At 40.1% G+C, this 21,459-nt stretch overlaps 1 protein-coding gene across 2 annotated transcripts in view; it reads right to left on the reverse strand.

Moving 5' to 3' along the window:
• rab21 (RAB21, member RAS oncogene family) overlaps nt 1–16,655 on the reverse strand; it is a 79,247-nt gene extending 62,592 nt beyond the window's left edge. Inside the window, exons 1-2 of one of the 2 annotated variants that reach the window (XM_028818472.2) lie at nt 16,579–16,655; nt 16,194–16,354 (exon numbers count right to left, since the gene is read on the reverse strand). In XM_028818472.2, coding sequence (XP_028674305.1) covers nt 16,194–16,337 — 144 coding nt within the window. In that variant the 5' untranslated portion in view covers nt 16,338–16,354; nt 16,579–16,655. Of the gene's footprint in view, nt 1–16,193 lie in introns of both variants that reach the window. The other variant, XM_028818464.2, reaches the window with a different exon arrangement.
• Between the last annotated feature and the right edge of the window lie 4,804 nt (nt 16,656–21,459).

The following is a 21,459-nucleotide window of genomic DNA, read 5'->3' on the forward strand; positions in this document are numbered from 1 at the left end:
CTCTCTGCTCATATTCAAATTCAATAACAAAATTTAAAACTATTCTTAAAACACACATGTTCAAATTGGCATATCAAACATGATTTTATTATATTTCAATACATTTGCTGTTTCTTACTTCTTTCTTTCTGTAAAGATGTTGATTTTATCTTTATCTGTTCCTTTTATATTTTATAGAGGTTTAACTCTGCTGCTGGGAGAGCTCCTCCTGGCGGCCTGGGGGTGAGGGCCGGAGTAGAAAGCCGGCAATCCTTCACACTCTTTGTAAGGTGACCTTGAGTGTTTAGAAAGACACCCAATGAATAAAATACATTATGATTATTATTGTGTGTCCATGAGTGAGATGGAATGCAAGTACAGGAGACAGACACCTAAGGTTGGCATCACACTACAGGACTTCTAGTTGGAGGAGATGTGAAATTTCATAACTCTAGTTGCTGGATTTTCTTACCTTGAGGATGTCAAATTCCACAACTAGTGATCTGTAGTACTAGGGTGTTGTACTGTGTTAGCCATTATGGATGTAGTGAGAAGTCAAGCAAAATGCCACCTTTTATTAGCTAACTAAAAAGATTACAACATGCAATGTTGTATCTGTCCTACTGTCTATACAAGGGGGCTTTGCCCCCTGCTCGCTTCGCTCGCCTACCCCCAGCGTTGGGTATCCCGAAATACATTCTGCAGCGCAGAATCCTCTTTTTTGTGAGGTTGTGTCGTTAGTGGTAGCTATGGGCGTGTTGTTGCTTCATTTCTCATTCACGTTAGTTGAGCTCTTTCGTTCTTGGTCCATGACTCCTTCATTCGCGGTGGATACGACTTCGCTTGGGGGTCTATGAGACGCGTGCCTGCACAGTACGTCTCATGGTCCCATTGCCGTGTCCCTGCGTCCATATCCGGTTTATTCTTGGTTAGTAATATGGATACTGTAAAAACAGAAAATTTCAGTTTCTGTATTGCATCTTGCCTGAAGAAGGAGCACGAGTTGCCTCAAAAGCTTGTATATTGTAATCTTTTTAGTTTGCCAATAAAAGGTGTCATTTTGCTTGACTTCTCACTACAACTAGTGATCACAAGGGATGACAGAATACATGACTTTAAATTTTCAAAGCATCACAAGCTCACCCCATTTTGGCAGCCAATTAATGTACTGGTTTACTAAGTTAGTGGCCATACAAATACTTTCCGAGTAAAGGGAGTTCTACTACAGTTTCAGCTTCTCTTTTTTCGCATTTTTGTTCTAACTTGATATGACAAACACAAGACACAGGAGAGACCAGACTTTCTTATGTTTGATTAACGCAAAAAACACTTTCCTTCTTCGCTTGTAGCTCTATTTTACATATTCTTCTAACTGAATGCTTATTGGCTGTTAAGTCTCACACATGCAGGAAATTTAAGACTTTGTCATATGTTATGTAACTGAAGGCTATACTGTTTTAAGAGACATGTAGTGTGACACCAACTAAAATATTGTGCATCTTAAACTCTTCTCGCGCCACTGCACACTGAAAAAAAAGTAAAATGGTAAAAGAGTTTAATATTTTTAGGAGTGATTGACCAGGATGTTGAGGTTAGTAATCACCACAGCCATGAAAACCAGACATCAAAAGACAGCAGTGAAAGCCCAACATGAAACAATGGGCACAATGACATTATTAACATAATGATACAAATATAGAATGGCCATAAAATTCAAAATTGTGCAAAAATATGAAAAACTTATTCAGCGGCTATCAAAAAACAAACATTACAAAGGTGAATACAATGCAATGCAAGTATTGAAAGCATGTGTCTCATATTTCCTTGCGTCACCATACATGCCAGCAAAAAAGAGTAGCAGTTGTGCTTCTTCTTTCAAAATTACTGCAGCATACAGTAACACTAGACAGCATGTAAGTATGAGAGGCCCCCATTGTGTCACAGCACACTTTTTAATTTTTGCATTCTTTCCCTTCTTTTCAAATGCCGCTTAAGCGTGTAAGTTCAGGTTCTACTGCAAACCACTAAGTGGACAACTGTCCGTTAACCTATTCATAATTTGCATCACCAGTATTCCAATCCAGGTGTCAGAATCTAGAAAGATTGTACAGTAGTGCAAAAGGTCTAGTTTAACATAATGCCGAGATATTTGGTCATTTTAAATTCAGAAGGACTTCAAGAGTCTTTCTGAAGAAACACTGTTGATGCCCAAGTGATTGCAAGTTCTCTTGAAGAAACTTACAAATTACACTGATCCCTCGCTATATCGCGCTTCGCCTTTCGTGGCTTCACTCCATCGCGGATTTTATATGTAAGCATATTTAAATATATATTGCGGATTTTTCGCTGCTTCGCGGGTTTCTGCGGACAATGGATCTTTTAATTTCTGGTACATGCTTCCTCAGTTGGTTTGCCCAGTTGATTTCATACAAGGGACGCTATTGGCAGATGGCTGAGAAGCTACCCAACTTACTTTCTCTCTCTCTCTCTCTCTCTCTTGTGCTGACGTAGGGGGGTGAGAGCAGGGGGGCTGTTCGCACACCTAGACGATAGGGACGTTGCTACCTTCTGTGTGCAGCTGCTTCCTGAAGGACATGCTGCACGGTGCTTCGCATACTTAAAAGCTCAAAGGGCACGTATTGATTTTTGTTTGAAAAACAAACTCTGTCTCTCTCTCTCTCCCTGCTCCTGATGGAGGGGGTGTGAGCTGCCACCTTCAACAGCTTTGTGCCGAGGTGCTTCGCATACTTAAAAGCAAACAGCCCTATTGATTTGTTTGCTTTTTTTCTCTCTCTCTCTGACATCTGCTCCTGACTTGGAGGAAGATATGTTTGCATTCTTTTAATTCTGAGACAGAACTGTCATCTCTGTCTTGTCATGGAGCACAGTTTAAACTTTTGAAAAAGAGACAAATGTTTGTTTGCAGTGTTTGAATAACGTTCCTGTCTCTCTACAACCTCCTGTGTTTCAGCGCAAATCTGTGACCCAAGCATGACAATATAAAAATAACCATATAAACATATGGCTTCTACTTCGCGGATTTTCTTATTTCGCGGGTTTGCTCTGGAACGCAACCCCCGCGATGGAGGAGGGATTACTGTATTTAAATAAATACTTCCAACACTGCTGCACTTGGATCTCAATCTGGGTGGTTTGCCGTGTGGAGGGCGCAGCGATGTGCTGTAATCAGCGCATGCTCCCAACCCAACCTCACAGTACAAAGGAACACCTAGAAGTGGGCGATACTCCATCTGAACAAACTTTTAGAAGTTCACTAAAATTAAATGGAAAACTTGCAAGCACATTTATACATAGTCCATCACAAAACATGGAAGGTAAAAGGAAACAAGAAATCGAAGTGTATTAGTGTCTTCAAAGGTAATGTCTTTGTGTATGATATTAGTACGTGAACTGTGTGTAAAAAGTGACCCCACCACTTTAAGAATAGCCCAGGGGCCTCATGTATAATACTTTGCATAGAATTCACACCAAAACATGGCGTATGGACAAAACTATAAATGTGCGCACACATACAACACTCAGATGCATAAAACTGTGCATAACCAAAATTCTATGCATTTTTCCTTTATAAATATCAAAGTGAATTTTAACATACATGCATGTACTACAGCCCCACCCCAACTCCTTCCAGAATTTTGAATATGCAAATCAATATAAATAGCAAATTAGAAATGAAAGTCCTGCTCAGTGAAGTTAAGGCAATCACAAACTTACTATTTGGTGGCTTAAGCAGTGGTATAAGCAACAAAAGAATATTGATAGGAGTATGGCGGAGTCACTCAAAAGTTCAAGTTCAGAAAATCACAAAGTCTCAGAAATAAAAAAAGAAGTGGTCACGTATTAAAGTCGACGTGAAAAAACAAGTTGCAGCCCACCAACAGATCATTTGCACATTAATAGAGTGGAAATGCTTTCTATTTACATAAGCAAATTCTTTCTCTGAAGCTGTCTTTACAGTAATATGTCCGCAGTCGACCATTCCAATTACATTTAGTAAACCAGACATTGTTGCGAATTCCTAGTTGATGTTTGCCCATTCAACCACAGTGTAAGGAAATCCTATTTATCTGGATGACAAGAAAATAATGCTATCCCACACAGCTGGAATGGGGCAACTCAGTAATGAGTGAGAAATACCCACTCAGTCAACCAGTTCACAATGAAAAGCTCCTGTGGCTAAAAACCCAGAGGTGGACAGAACTTGCAATGGAGCAGGTAGAGCAAAATTCCTCAAAGTCTAGTGCTGGACAGCAATACCAGAAGTAACCCACTTACTCTTAATTAGCTGTTCAACAGTTGTTCTTTTAGTGTTGTAAAGCTGGCTAACTTGAAAACTTCATGCTAGTGACTAGCATTGGGACAAAAGTATGTTCCTTCTTAGGAAAGGACAGACAAACCGTCAGCTAAATGCACTCATCAGCTGCCACTATTATTTGTGAGAGCACTTAAGCAAAACAATTTCTCAGTAAACAGGCTAGTTAAACATGATGGACTAGTCTGTTAAATGCACTTGATAGCATTTTCATCCTTTGCTCATCTATATATGCAACTTGTAACTCCAATGGTTTATCTCGTGCATCTGAAAGAAAACTGCTTCTCAGCATGTGTAAAATTTGGGCAGCAATAGCATCCCATATAAACATAGGTCAGCTTTAAAAAAATCTGCTTTAAGGTATTTTCTCCAATCACTGAGTAAATCACATTCAAGAACCAATCAGGTTGATTTAATAATGTTTTTTTTTATATAAAAAACAAAAAAAAAAAAAAAAAACAAAAACACACACAAAAAGTCCAGTCCAGTTCACTCAGTTTAGCCAAACTTAAAGAATTTGTGGTACAGCAGCAGCACAGTGGAGGTGCTGCTGATGAAAGATGGCTTTTTTAGAAAAGAAAAACAGTTTCTACTGCAGTTGCAAATACGTACACCTTACAACTCAGCCAAATCCTGGTTTTAACATGCTATTCACAAAGCAGTCCTCATCTCCACTTGGTCCTAGGAAAATCAGTGACTTTAGATTACTTCACTGATCTTTAGATAACCTCTTCGAAATATCTTGATGATGAATGAAGTCAGCATGAAGCAAAAGATCTAAGGAGTATCACCTTACTGAACCTTAGCCTCAAAAAATTCAGGCTGTTCTGGAGACAAGAGAGGATCCTACCAGGTACTAGACCTAATTAAGTGGCTACAGAGGATATAAGCAAAATATAATAATAATAGCATTATAAAATAATTAGAAACTGCTAACATACTTCAATACAAACATGTATAGGATACATGGCGACACTAAACCGTGCAGGCACTTGCCTAGTCTAGGGCTGGTTCTCACTTTTAATCCAGTGTTGCTGGGATAAAGTCCACCTTTACAAAACTCTTTAAAATATTTTATCCAGTTATATTATTTAAAAGTGAGACCTTAAAGTAGAATTTGATCCTCTATTCATTAGGACACAATACACTACTTCTGCAGTGGCTAGCACGCATTCTTTTCACAAAAGTTATTGCTTTTATTTTGCTTAATGTTCTACTGCATAGTTTACACTTTTATCACAGCTATGCAATCTTTTGTAAAACTAAGCCAGATTATCTTTCAAGAAATCTTGGCAACCTTTTCTACAAACACTGCATTTTTTGCTGCTATGCACTAGCCGACCTTTAATGTAAGGAGGGGTTTTAAAACTCCCATCAAATTATTTCTGACTTTACAATAGCTCAACATTATTTTCTAAAAATAAGTTTGTTTCTAACATGTATATGGCATTTTCATTAAATGTGTGGATATCACTGTAGCACTAGGGTCTTTATTTCATTATTACTTCACTTTGACCTGCCACTACGCATAACACTTTCAGTGTTTATTGTTGACCAACTACTCTAGTCCATTCCACTATACAGCCTGCCTTTCTAAACGAACAAAAGAAAATGCATTAAAAGGAAAAAAAAAAAAAATCATAGCAATGCTCCTCCCCTTTTACCAGCATTCAATCAGGATGTTTAGTTCCACCACCCTCCATCTGTACCACACATCCACTATAACTGTAAACTGACTTTCTAAGCTAGGCATCAAAAAAAATATATATGTATCAGTTAAAAAAAATATCTGTACATGATTAAATTCAGATTAAAAAGTGACCAGCTGAATAATTTCCACAATCACATCAACACAATATTCCCTGCAATCGAGTTTACTATGGAAAAAGAAATAACAATGCAACCCTGATTACAGGTGTTTAATGTAGGGAATGTTATGCAGACTAAATATTACACTTTGCTAGCAATCACCCCTCATTACATGAAGAGCTGTGTTTAGATACTATTCAGAAGAGTTCTCACCAATTGTAATACAATGGAGACTAAAATGAATGAAAGGCGTCATCTTTTCCAACTGTTCACATCAAACGGCTACCCAAAGACATTAATCAAACATAGGAGATGCCAGAGACCACATTAAAAAAATCGACTTCAACCCAACCGCAGCCCTAACCCAGCACCCCCCTCCCACCTGGTACACACTTCCTTATAGGTAGGTGAAGTGACTTGCTCAGGGTCACACAGTGTCAGTAGCAGGATTTGAACCCACAGTAGGTTAATTTGACAACTTATTTTTATTTTTACTTTTTTATTGTAGTTACCTTTCTTGTCCTGCTCAGTTAAGCACTTAATGCTTCCTTTCTTGTTTTTATATCAGATGCTTTTCAGCATGTTACTTTTTGAAATGGACAAAGCTTAATTAAAAACAAAAATGCTGTCCCCTTTGACAAGCTTGGTTAAGTATTACTTGCATTATTCTTTTGGGAAGGGCTCTCAAATTTCAAAAACAAGGGTTTCCTTATGTGCTAACAATTTTTAAAATGCCCCGAAAACTCACACTGTTTTGCTGTCTTTGAAATCTGTGTCCCAGATGCCACTGGAAAACTGAAATTGAAAATTTTAGGGTTGGAATTGCCCGAATGCCCACAAGGCAATATTACAGCAATGCTTTTGTCATGAAATTAAAATGTTGTCATTTTTTGTTTTCAGTCGAAGGCACTGCAATATAATTCTGCAATATAATGTACTTTTATTAATTACTAGACATGGTACCCGTCAAACAGGTAATAGAATAATGTGAAAATATTTGCTATATCTTGTTGTACCTTCAGTGCCTTTCCTCTGTATCTGCAAGTCTGTGAACACCTCCTCACCAGCAGCTCACTCTTTTGCATTCCCATAAAGTCTCCAATTTACAGGGAAAACTTGGGGGTTGGTTGCAGAATTGGCACTCTAGCCACCATAAAATAACCAAACACTATTCCAGTGCGGTGCTGAGGAGTCACCTGCTGCACTCCGGTCCCAATCCAGGTGGCTCAACGTATAGTGGGCATGCTCCCAACCTGCTTCTCAGACGGTCATTATTTTACAGTTTTATACTTTCAGACTTTAAAGGCGACTCCATCAGGGTGCATCTTATGCCTTTTCTAATGTCTCTTCAATCGGCACTCCTTTTCTCGAGCACATTCCTGTAAGGACCACTTCTCGATCTCTGTCATTATTTTTGAGGAGCCTTTCTCACCTCCTTTCCGGTTTTATATTTTCCATATTTGAAGGAGACTCCCTCAGCAACAACCTTTACTCCACTTCATGCATCTTGCATTCACACTTCCCCTTTCATAGTGTCAAAGCCAGATTGCTCCTTGGGACTGGACACACTAACCTTACTGTTGCATTACATAGTACATTATTTAACTGAAGTTACAAATAAATGTCATATGCCTAATAGGTAAAAAATTTGTTCATCTGTTAAACTTAACAAGGGACAACTCTCTGTTAAATTACAGAACACACAATTGTTCACAATCAAACTTTAGCTCTGGGTGAGCCTTTGGAGTGATTTTTTTTGTCTGTCAACCAGTAATTCACACTAGACACTCCCTTGTCAAAAACATTCTTTGAATATACACAAATGTATTTTTTTTTTTTTTTTTAATTCTTGCGGCTACCTAAATGTCATGAGATACAAGTAGACCATTAATGTGCTATTTTCAGAATATTTTTTTCAACTTTTATGCACAAAAACAAAAACTAATGAAGACTGTTAACTTATCAAATATGGAACATTTTCATGGTAGTTAACCATGGAGGCAGAAAAAAAAAGAAGAAGAAATGATTTGATGTGTCGTATTCACTTTTTATTTTATTGTAAAGGAATATTTGTTTCTGTTTTTTTGTGGCCAACAGAGCCATGTCACACATAACATTAAAAATTGGTATATTAGACAAATTGTAAGAATAGGCCACTCAGCCCAACAAGCTCCTCCATCTTATTCACCCAAGAGTTGTCTAAAATAACATCAAGTCAAAATCTGATGGTCCCCAAGTCGTACTCTCCATCACGCTACTTGGTAAAATGGCAGATTTAAACTCGATTGGCCATCTAGGAAAGGAACATATAAACCTTCTACAGGAGTCTGTAAAGACTACAGCCCAAACAGGATGGAGGACTTCAGTTGGGTTTTTTTGCATTTCCCATTGATTGGATCAGTTTGTGTACATGGAGAACTCTAAATAATGAAAGAAAACCCTTCAAGAGCTCCTGTCAGGTGAAGCCCTATTATTGGTGCGCCAGAGTATTTGTGTTTCAATATGACAATTATGGCAGGAACAACTAATTAATGCCAATGACAACAATCTGTGATAAAAAACAGTTATCAAGAAATTTAGTTATAAATTAGGTGCCATGTTATATATTATATACATCTTTTCATTGAGGAGGGTGGCATGGAGGCACAATGGTAGTGCTGCTGCCTCTCAGTAAGGAGACCAGGGTTTACACCCCGGGTCTCCCTGCATGAAGTATGCATGTTCTCCAGGTGCAGATTTCCTCCCACAATCCAAAAGCATGCAAGTTAGGTGGATTGGCAGCATTATACTGGCCCTAGTGTGTGTTCGCCCTGCAATGAACCGATGCCCCATTCAGGGTTTGTTCCTGCCTTGCACCCTATGCTACCTGGGAGAGACTCTGGCACCCCCCACCACCTTGTTCAGGACAAAGTGGGTCAGAAAAGGGCTGAATGACTATACATTGACCAAGAGTAAGATTAATCATATATATTCTGAAATATATTAGAGCATGTAAATACGGTGGAGGGTCAAGGACCAAAATATTTTAGGATTCCATTTCATGCTATGTTTCTTGCAAGATCTCCAAAAAATTAGTTAACTTGGCACGGGAGCACAACCGCTATGTGGGAGAAAGAAGAAAACACATTGTAAAGGTTCTCTCTGTCACCCACACTTAGGCATAATCTAGCAGCAAGCACTCTCAATTAACACATTTACATGTGCATCAATAACCTGATTATTCACAGAATCCTGAAAAGTATATGTAAAGCATTATTCCGATTAGAGAAACTGAGCAATTGGCCTCTGAAAAACCTGATTAACAGAGGTAGATTTCTTACAAATAATCCAATTATGCAGCCATGTAAACCTGTAACCAGGTTACAGTCAATAATTCTGTAATCTGTGCATGTCAGTCACACTCTGTCTGTCTGCAAAAGTATTTGCATTGCACAAGGTGTCAGCAGTAATGGGAGGAAGCTTCCACAAAATAAAATTCCAGGGGCATATATAATCGCCTGAACATTATTCCTTCACCAGGCTGAAATAATCTGCCTTAATATTTCAGAACTCACTAAATTTACAGTATATTGTTGAGCTGAATGTACAGTTCTAAACTCACTGACAATCTCAAGAGCAGTAGGCTAACACATTAAAAGTAACGTGCATTATACAGTCAGATTATGTTTAAAAGTAACAAGTAACCTAACACATACTTTACTGATGTAAAAATATCTTTGTTACTATTACTGCAGCAGCACAGGGTGTAAAGCAGGAAGCACACGTACCACTGGTCCTTTGGAGGGCTCAATCACAAAGTCAGGCAGAAAAGAGTGTGCTACATGCAATCGGGTAACAAAAACTTATAAATAAAGCATCAATTTGAAACTTATAAATAAAGCATCAATTTAATTAGACATATGTATAATATCATGAGAACACTATCACAGGTGTCATTCTTATTTTCTGATCCACAGTGTCTAATGATCACTTTCAACTCATTTTTTGCACAATTTAATGACATTGGAGAATTTTGACATACAAGAACTCCAGAAGATTACTCGCCCATGTAAATGCAGATTATTAAGAAACCCGGTCTGTGCCTTAACTGGGTTATTCACCTTAACCTGGTTATGTGTGTGCATGTAAGCGCACTCAATGTCACTTCCTTCCATTTCTTTTTTTTTTTTTTTTGCGGCAGCTCAAAATCCTTCTATGACAGGCTGAAATCTAACTCAAACAAAAGGAAAGGTTACGTCTACAAACTATTTTTTTCATGGATAGTGACAGCCAGCGCTGCTGAAAAATGAATGCTTGAAATGTGCAGCACTCAGTCCATGTCACTGGGCTTTGCTGCCTTTTACCAGATGAAAAATCAAACACTACACTCTAGGTAACTTTTGTCAATGCTTAAGAATGGCTTCAGCCTTCTACCTTTGATGTCAACAACAGCCTTGAAAGTGTTAAGCTTGACGTAATGGCTAACAGTTACAAGACTGATATCTATGCACCTTTTAGGCAAATGGAATTTTAGAGCATACTTGAACTATTATTATTAAGGACAACATTGTTCAAGCAGTAACATTTTAATTTTTAATAAAATACTTTCATGTTTGCAGTTTTTAAAACCACCACTTAATTGCTTCAACCAACTAATCAATTAATACAATGATAGCAAATTAGAGGTCTTTCTCTGTTGTAACACTGGTAAAACCAAAATTAACATAAAAAGTTCAACTTAAATGTGAACAAAAACATTTGGTACAGGAACACTGCACCACTCATTATGGGCAAAAGAAAAAAAATAATAATTGCCCTCAGTATAATTCAAACAGTGTTTCATCAAAATACATATCTAGAATATTGATCTCCCAACCTCTAGTTGTTGCATTATCTATGCTATAACCAATCAGGATTACAACAGGGAAATGACCGATTTAATATATCAAATTACATATACAGTACATTGTGCCATTATGTTTGTGGCAAACCCAGCCATCTCAGGGTGTCAGTAGCCATACTCGGGTTGCACACTCTGCCTTTTTTTTATGCCTAACACAACTACTTCTTTCATGAACTTAATTCCAGGCAAAGGAGAGTGTCCCTTCCAACATCTTTGCTGACAATGCTAAACACCTTGAGCATGGGAAAGGTGCTAAATAAATAAAATGTATTATTATTATTATTATTATTACAGGGTTGTGCACAAATGTTTTCTGAGCTGCCAGTCTTTAACTTTCAAACTTTATCTTAATCTGCTCTCCATTCTCCTTTAAGCCCTTTGCTTCCCATTTCAGTATCTTGCCTTTCAGTTCTCCTTCTACTTTTTTTTTTTTTAATAGCAGTAGATGACAGGCATACAACCAGGCCTACAAGTACCTCTCCGATCACTGAAGCCAGCATTAACACAAATACAGTAGTAACAGGCTTGGAACAGACTCCTGTTAGCTACCTTAAAGTTCAAGGATTCTTTCTCATTAGCCATCTCCAGACCATCGCCCCCACTTCCACATTCAATCATATCTCTGAAGCACTAAACTTGCTTTCTCAATATCTATTGTACTTTACTCCTCTAACAGCACCACAACAGATTTATCTTCCAGACCTACAAAGGCAAAATCCAGCACTTTCACTTCTGATGCATTTCAATTACAAGGATTGAACATTTTCTTTGCCTAGGCAAGAAACCAAACGGTACCAAAAGATTCATAATTTTAATCTTGAGCATATTCAGAACCTAACATTGCTTAATGCAGGTTTTCTAGGTCGTTACTGTCACATGCGCAATATACATGTTGCCACTGTCCTTACCTTGAAAGTTCGGCCTTCCTTACCTGAACAATCCTATACAAAATAAATCACTCGATGTACTCATAAAAAAAATGGCACCAATTACCAACTCCATCTCTCCCAAAAGGTGATGGACAATCTATTTTTCATGTGTTATTTTGTATTATTTTTTTATTTGGAAAACAAATACCCCAAGAACCCGCTACAAATGCACAAGCCGAGTGTTCAGGAGCACATATGGAGAACCACAAAGTAGTTCTGCAAACCACTTGTACCTCTGCCTTTTTCTACTTTTCTTTAAGTTAGTCTGGTCCGTAATTTTAATGCTAAACTAGCCGCCTTGTCAATTTAATGCCTCAGCTAAAATTAGACAGATAAACAAACAGACAGACAGACAGACAGAGAAACAGAACTTTAGGTGGGAAGCACACATTCTCTCAGTGAGGCACCAATATGATCGCACTTACATGAATTTAAAGAAGTGTACGTCTCCCTTCTGTCACAATAAGAGATCTACACATCTGCTGCTACTCAACAGTCTCGAGTATTTCTGACACCACTCAGGTAGGATCCCACTAATTTAATTATCTTCAATCCAGTGGTGCACTGCTCACCCTTCTTCACCTTTGCATTCTTAAGTATAGTTCAGCATTCAATTCTCACCAAAAAGTAGTCAATCATTCTCTTTCTGGACCATTTTCAAATTGCCCCTTTCCACTGCATCATCAAACTCCATAATCCTCCGACACTCAAAATATCAAAGCCAAAAAAGCCTTGTAATCTTTAACACGGGCAGGCAAGGATCCATCAAAGTTGCCATCCAGTGCAATAATGGTCCTCAGTAACTCCAAAATGACCCTGGTATGAATCTACCCCTCAATCAACACCACCTCTGGGAACATTCCCAGTGCAGATCAATAATATTACTGCAACTTTTCTTTTTTAAACAGCTGGGGCAGAGGGAAATAGAATGATTTGCACTTGGCTTACACAGTGAGTCAGAGGCAGGGACTGAGCCGGAAACCAACCTTGTGGTTAAAGGCAAATGCTTTAGTCTCGTAGCCAAACTGCTTGCCAATAGACTACAGAAAATTAAAAACTTCAAAAAGAAAAATTAGTGCATTTCAGGTATGTGTGTATTAGGCCTGTCAAAGTTAAAGCATCAATGAGTGTAATCAATTTCAAAATTATTACTGAGTTAATTTTGCTTAATCACATGCATTGTTTCACAACCTTTACTATTTCAGCCAGTCTACTAACGATGGCCTTGAAAAAACTTTTATGATGGAAGCTTTCAATTTAAAGCTCTGCCATACAGTTTAAAGGACAAAAATGTATAGCTTTGTAAACTTAGTGCTGGCAAATTTAAATATCACAGAAGTAGAATGTTTTTGGGAGTATCTAGTAGGAGAAAAGCATGCGAATGTTAAAAGCTAAGGTTAAAATTAGACTACAATCCATGAATGCACAAGTCGATGACTGAAAATCTACCGCTATTGAAAAATAGACAGCATCTGACTACAGACCTCAAAATATAGCTGAACATAAAGGGTGGAAAGAGCTTTTATTTCTAGGCAATGTCTTACATAGAATATAAACAATACAGAAAAAAAGACATTTCTTAGGTTTTGCACAGAGTTCCAACTAAGCAGAAGTACTTCTAAAGTTAGTGTAAGTTGCCTTTATATGCAATAACTGCCTAAAGTCTGCAACTCATTTACCAGACTCGTTTAAGATTATATTTAAAAAAAATAAATAATTACAGTCCAAAGCATTTCACATACACAATACATTTCTATTAGATTTTCTACAACTAAAGAATACACGTGGTAAGAGCACAGGAGCCACATTTACACCACTACTCCAACTGAGACCCGATTCAGATATTCCTACATATCTGACACAATCTGGATTTTGGTGTACACCCAAAAACCATACTGAATCCTTGACAACATATACAAGCCACATTTGTGTGTGGAACTGAATTCCATATCTGATTGGAGTTTAAAAAAGTCACTTTTGAAGTTTCACTCAAGGATGTGGCTTCAGTCTGTCGTATTTGTGCATCATGCAACACATTAAAACAATATGAAAGAACAGTTAGAGGCACAGCAAACTACATTTTTAATAAACTGCTATGGTGTGCCTACTCACTATACTTAGGAAATGAGCTAAAACATAGAAGCTCATTTGAATCAAAAATAAAGAACTACAACCAAAAATTCAGGGATTCATGTTTATGCCTTACTTGCATCACTACATATATACAGCACAGACATTCCATTTACATTTACTTATTTTGCAATGCCTATATTCAAGGAGGTTTACAACATTTGAGATACAATTGGTTACTTTTGTTTAGTTTTTCCAATTGGAGCACAATCCAGTTAAGTGACTTGCTCATGTTCACACAGTGTCAGTAGTAGGAACTGAACCCACAACTTCTGGGTTTCAGGTCTAAAGCCTTAACCTTGACACCACATTAGCTCAATGTGCACATTTAGACCATGAAAACACCACATACTCCACCCAAAACCCATGCTGGCATCAACACCTTGTGGTATAAACTCAGGTGGATTACAAGTGCTCCCCGCAAAAGCCTGAACAACTAACTCTTGGAAGCACGACATCATGGATTCTTCTAAATCGATACCAGGACTAATGCTTTTCTTTATGTTAATAACTGTGAAGCTATTAAAAACTAACCATTACTTTGTTACTTTCTAATAACATACAAGTTTGAAGTCAAGTTTACAGTCACATGTGCCACAGTAAGTGGAATTCTTGCTTGCATCTCTTCAGAATAGCAATAATGAAACAATACCGGCAAAAAGAAACACACACACACACACCAAACAAATTGCACATTGTTACTTACATACACAAAAACAACTGACTGTTTCACATCCTTAAGACTAGTAGGTAGAAGCTGTCCATGCTTCTACTGGTATAAGTGCCAATGGCCCTGTACCATGCAGCAAGAGCGATATAAGCGGCTGTGCAGGATGGTCAAGGTATTTAATAGGTCCGTTTACCTTTCTAAAGCAGTGAGTGTTGAATTTATCCTGATCAAACGGCACCACTATAGTGAAAGATGCTACATAAAACATCAATAAGATTCTGTCATTTGTGGCATAGCAGTGCAACTGTCTGGGCTTACATCCCATGTAGACACTGCCAGTGTAGAGTTTGCATGTTCTCCCTCGCTCCATCTGTGTGGGTTTTCTAAATAATCTAAACTGGTTCAGTGCAAGTAAGTGGGTGCTCAGTCATGCCCTATGATGGACTGGCATCCTATCCTGTCCCTGGTTCTGTCTTTGCCCAGTGCTGAAGGGATTGGCTACAGCTCCCCATTATTGTTTACTTGGCAAAATGGTTAGAAGATGGATGACTGGGTCACACAAAAACTAGAAATAGTGCAAAATAACTGCATTACCAATTATTGGTTCATGTGCTTACCACAGAAGGCTCAGTATAAAATAAAAACTGCTGCTTCACTCAACTTTGTGTGCACTTTTTGTCAACAAACATTGTGACAGGTGTTATTGTATTGGATTTTGAGAATGTTGCATTATGATCTGCTCAAAATAATATTCTTGCTCAGTATCTTATAACACTGACAGTTGTGTATAATGCATATTCATGAAGCAGATCAATCAAAGCTTCAAACTTCTGTTATGACTGTGCAATGCACTTCACCACGCCTGTCTGCCATGGTTAAGATCAGGCAATATATTTCGTTCTTTATTATAAAGACAATTTCACCCATTGAGGGTGTAGGTTTTTTTTTTTTGTTTGCTTGTTTTTCTGATTTCATGGTACAGTATTTAGAAGCTGAACCTTTCTTAAAACGCTGTTGCGAAGATACTTCAGTAAACACTACAATCCCAGATTAGAAGCTAATCGTGATGAGGGTCAACAATTCCTCCAAACCGACACGTGTCGTAAAGGAGAAGCAAAATAACAAATGGAAATACGATGTTCAGGTGATCGGTGACATCTCCATGCCGCTTGCACCTCACCTGCACAGGTAACTTGGCGCTGTATGCGCCCCACTTCTAAATTAAACACTCGCAAGAAACTAGACATAGGGGTGGGACTTGCTCGACCTCTGCCACTGACTTTCCCAAAAACGAAACCATACCGTTCACACGTCAGGCGGCAGAACAGCAGACACCTTGGCGCGAGCTAACAGAAGCTGCCAGCACTATGGCCACGGTGGCCCCTGCCAGTTGTCACCTGCTCAACTGGGCGTTGGCCACTGGGCCCAAGTACAATTCAGTACACAAGCGGCGGTACGAACCTGAAGCGTCGTGATGTGCTTGTCGTTGAACTTGTTCTCGCAGTAGCGCAGTACCAACGACGTCTTGCCTACGCAACCTTCTCCCAGCAGCACCACCTTAAACGAATACGATTTACTGCCTCCTCCCGCTCCGCCACTCGCCATCGCCGAACTGCTTCCTTCTTCAGTGGGGCCAAGAGGAAGAAAAGAGAAAAAAAAAGAAAGAAAAGTCCAAATCCGAAAGGGAAATGTACAAAAATAGAGGAAAGGGTACGGCAGATCAGCAGCAGCTCCACGGACGCACGATCACGTCAGTCATGTGACCCGAGTGACTGCGAATAGATCTAGACGACGGGGACTCCTTTTTCCAAATGAGACAGAACACTTCCACTTCCAGTAAGCTCACCTCGGCCGCGGGACGGTCGCGCAGCAGCTGTATCGCGCAGGACTTAATGGCGTCTCTTTCCTCCTACGTCACGTTCCACGGATCACGTGAGGCAGTGGGGGTGCGCGCGCACGCACGGCCACGGTCTACGTCACAGTCACAGTTGTTCATTCATTCATTTTGCGGGCTTGTTCGTTTACAGAGCTCGGATTTCTTATTCAGCGGCGATGAGGGTTAAGCTGTCCAATCTGTTCGAGTAGATCCGACATCAGTGTTGGAGGTTAATCAAAATTGTTCTGGTTGTAATGTATCCGTAACATTTCTAGCTTTTCTTTTTTGTTGATCCCAGCGCATAAAGGGTATTCAAAAGTAGGGTTCGTTAATTTTTTGTATAAGAAACCTCTTGATAAAACGGATGTGTACATTGGACTTTACGCTTAGTAAGGTAGCATTTCAAAGGTCGGTGAAACTCAAAGTCCTCAAATTATGGCAAAACATGCGGAATACTGAAAATTCTTTATCCATTATACTAGCTGTGCTGTTCGTCTAAGATGGGTTGGAATGTAAGTAATCAACGGAGACGTCGGCGTTAATGTTTGCAGTGCACCGTGCAATTCATTTACTTCTGTTATATGTCATCTGGCATGGGATTCCTAAAATCAGTATTAATGTTTGTGGCACGCCATCTATTGGAATGATAACTACTTCTTCTTTCGGCTGCTCCAGTTAGGGGTTGCCACAGGGGATCATCTTCCATATCTTTCTGTCCTCTGCATCTTGTTCTGTTACACCCATCACCTGCATGCCCTCTCTCACCACATCCATAAACCTTCTCTTAGGCCTTCCTCTTTTCCTCTTCCCTGGCAGCTCTATCCTTAGCATCCTTCTCCCAATATACCCAGCATCTCTCCTCTGCACATGTCCAAACCAACGCAATCTCGCCTCTCTGACTTTGTCTCCCAACTGTCCAACTTGAGCTGATCCTCTAATGGCCTCAGTTCTAATCCTATCCATCCTCGTCACACCCAGTGCAAATCTTAGCATCTTTAACTCTGCCACCTCCAGCTCTGTCTCCTGCTTTCTGGTCAGTGCCACCGTCTCCAAACCATATACCATAGCTGGTCTCACTACAGTCCTGTAGACCTTCCCTTTCACTCTTGCTGATATCCGTCTGTCACAAATTACTCCTGACACTCTTCTCCACCCATTCCACCCTGCATGCACTCTCTTTTTCATGTCTCTTCCACAATCCCCATTACTCTGTACTGTTGATCCCAAGTATTTAAATTCATCCACCTTCGCCAACTCTACTCCCTGCATCCTCACCATTCTACTGACCTCCCTGTCATTTACACACATGTATTCTGTCTTGTGGGTGGCACAGTGGCGCAGTGGGTAGCGCTGCTGTCTCACAGTTGGGAGACCTGGGTTCGCTTTCCGGGTCCTCCCTGCGTGGAGTTTGCATGTTCTCCCTGTGTCTGCGTGGGTTTCCTCCCACAGTCCAAAGACATGCTGGTTAGGTGGATTGGAGATTCTAAAATTGGCCCTAGTGTGTGCTTGGTGTGTGGGTGTGTTTGTGTGTGTCCTGCGGTGGGTTGGCACCCTGCCCGGGATTGGTTCCTGCCTTCTGCCCTGTGTTGACTGGGATTGGCTCCAGCAGACCCCCCGTGACCCTGTGTTCGGATTCAGCAAGTTGGAAGAAAAGAGGATGGATGGATGGATTCTGTCTTGTTCCTACTGACCTTCATTCTTCTCCTCTCTAGAGCATATCACCACCTCTCCAGGGTCTCCTCAAACTGCACACTACAGATCACAATGTCATCAGCAAACATCATAGTCCACGGGGACTCCTGTCTAATCTCGTCTGTCAACCTGTCCATCACCATTGCAAATAAGAAAGGGCTCAGAGCCGATTCCTGATGTAATCCCACTTCCAACTTGAATGCATCCGTCACTCCTACTGCAGACCTCACCACGGTCACACTTCTCTCGTACATATCCTGTACAACTCTTATGTACTTCTCTGCCACTCTCGACGTCCTCATACAATACCACAGCTCCTCTCAAGGTACCCTGTCATATGCTTTCTCCAGGACATCAAAGACGCAATGCAACTCCTTCTGGCCTTCTCTAAACTTCTTCATCAACATCCTCAGAACAAACATTGCATCTGTGGTGCTCTTTCTTGGCATGAAACCAAACTGCTGCTCACTAATCATCACCTCACTTCTTAACCTAGCTTCCACTACTCTTTCCCATAACTTCATGCTGTAGCTCATCAATTTTATTCCCCTGTAGTTACTGCAGTCCTGCACATCCCCCTTATTCTTAAATATCAGCACCAATACACTTCTTCTGCACTCCTCAGGCATCCTCTCACTTTCCAAGATTCCATTAAACAATCTGGTTAAAAACTCCACTGCCATCTCTCTTAAACACCTCCATGCTTCCATAGGTATGCCATCTGGACCAATGGCCTTTCCATTTTCATCCTCTTCATAGCTGTCCTTACTTCCTCCTTGCTAATCCATTGCACTTCCTGATTCGTTATCTCCACATCATCCAACGTCTTCTCTCTCTCGTTCTCTTCATTCATAAGCCTCTCAAAGTACTCTTTCCATCTGCTCAACACACCTTCCTCGCTTGTGAGTATGTTTCCATCTTTATCCTTTATCACCCTAACCTGCTGCACATCTTTCCCAGCTCGGTCCCTCTGTCTAGCCAATCGGTACACGTCCTTTTCTCCCTCCTTAGTGTCCAACCTCTCATACAACTCATCATACGCCTTTTTTTTAGCCTGCGCCACCTCTCTCTTCACCTTACACCTTATCTCCTTGTACTCTTATCTATTTTCTGCATCTCTCTGACTATCCCACTTCTTCTTTGCCATCCTCTTCCTCTGTATACTCTCCTGAACTTCCCCATTCCACCACCTGGTTTCCTTTTCCTCCTTCCTCTTTCCAGATGTCACACCAAGAACCCTTCTTGCTCTCACCCTTACTACATCTGCTGTAGTTTCCCAGCTGTCTGGTAACTCTTCACTGCCACTCAGTGCCTGTCTCACCTTCTCCTTAAACTCAACCTTGCAGTTTTCCTTTTTCAACTTCCACCATTTGATCCTTGGCTCTGCCCTCACTCTCTTCCTCTTCTTTATCTCCAATGTCATCCTACAGACCACCATCCTATGCTGCTACACTTTCCTCTGCCACCACCTTGCAGTCTTCAATCTCCTTCAGATCAACTCTTCTGCATAGGATGTAATCTACCTGTGCGCATCTTCTTCCACTCTTGTACGTAACCCTATGTTCCTCCCTCTTCTTAAAATATGTATTCACCACAGCCATGTCCATCCTTTTGGTAAAATCCACTTTCCTCTGACCTTCTTCATTCCTCTCCTTGACACCATACCTATCCATCACCTCCTCATCTCCTCTGTTCCCTTCAACAACATGCCCATTGAAATCCACTCCAATCACCACTTTCTGTCCCTTGGGTACACTGTTCATCACTTCATCCAACTCACTCCAAAAATCTTCTTTCTCACCCACTCACACCCTTGTGGTGCATATGCACTAACAACATTCATCATCAGACCTCCAAATTCCAGCTTCATAATCATTACTCTGTCTGACACTCTTTTCACCTCCAAAACACTCTTGACATACTGCTCCTTCAGAATAACTCCTACCCCATTTCTCCTCCCATCCACACCATGATAGAACAATTTGAATCCACCTCCAGTCCCCCTGGCTTTACTCCCCTTCCATTTAGTCTCTTACACACACAATACATCAACCTGTCTTCTCTCCATCATGTCTTCTAACTCTCTCGCCTTACCAGTCATACTGCCAACATTCAAAGTTCCTACCCTCAGTTCCACTCTCTTTACTTTCCTCCTCTCCTCCTGCCTCCGGACACGTCTCCCCCCTCTTCTTCTCCTTCTTCTTCGGCCAACAATAGCCCAATTTCCGCCAGCACCCTGTTGGCTAACAGTACTGGTGTCGGTCGTTGTTAACCAGAGGCTTGACCGATCCAGTATGGAAATTTGTATTGTTTTCCGCATATTGATTTGGCAAAATTTTACACCGGATGCCCTTCCTGGGGTAACCCTCCTCATTTATCCGGGCTTGGGACCGGCACAAAGAAACACACTGGTTTGTGCATCCCCTGTGGCTAGGTTATAACTACAATGCATTGTATTACTAAAATGTCAGTGATGCGCCATCTGTTGGAATGACAGAGATATTGCAAATGGAAGGATACACATACATACACTGATCCTCTCATGTAGGTGGATGAAGCTTAATGTGCGTTTGTCCGGTATGCAAATCCACAACGCCAAACCTGTCTACGCAAAACTATGCACATATTCCCTGCTTGTATAGGGGAAGACAATGTATTTCTTTCCAAAATCTTTTCACCTTTGGACACTTTATTTGGTGATTACACCTACACTTTATTCCACCCCTACAAGTTGCATTGATGGATTATTGAGGACAGGGGGCAATATTTAAACAAGTCTGTGTCTGTATATGTACTAATTCTGTGTTTAGTGATTAGTACTCAGTGAAGAGTGCTATACAGAAATAAGTTGTATTTTATTGTACAAGAAGAGAAGAGCCATTTTTTATAACACATATTAGTTTAGGACATGCAACGGTTAACCACTATTTACACTTCATTGGAAAACACAATACAGAATTATGTGGGTTTGTCATCATTTACTCAGTAAAATGTCTTGTTGCAGTCTGAAGCCTGTAGTGAACAAAAAAATAAGCTTCTTAGAACTCATTTGGGATTGCTAATATTACACTGGAAATTCTGTTGGGTTATGAATATTAATGTTTTGCAATTTATATAGAGGGGTTTTTCATTTTTTGCACTTTATGGGGCTTTTTCTTG

The sequence above is a fragment of the Erpetoichthys calabaricus genome, chromosome 1 (genome assembly GCF_900747795.2).
Source record: "Erpetoichthys calabaricus chromosome 1, fErpCal1.3, whole genome shotgun sequence".
In the NCBI taxonomy this organism is placed as follows: domain Eukaryota; kingdom Metazoa; phylum Chordata; class Cladistia; order Polypteriformes; family Polypteridae; genus Erpetoichthys; species Erpetoichthys calabaricus.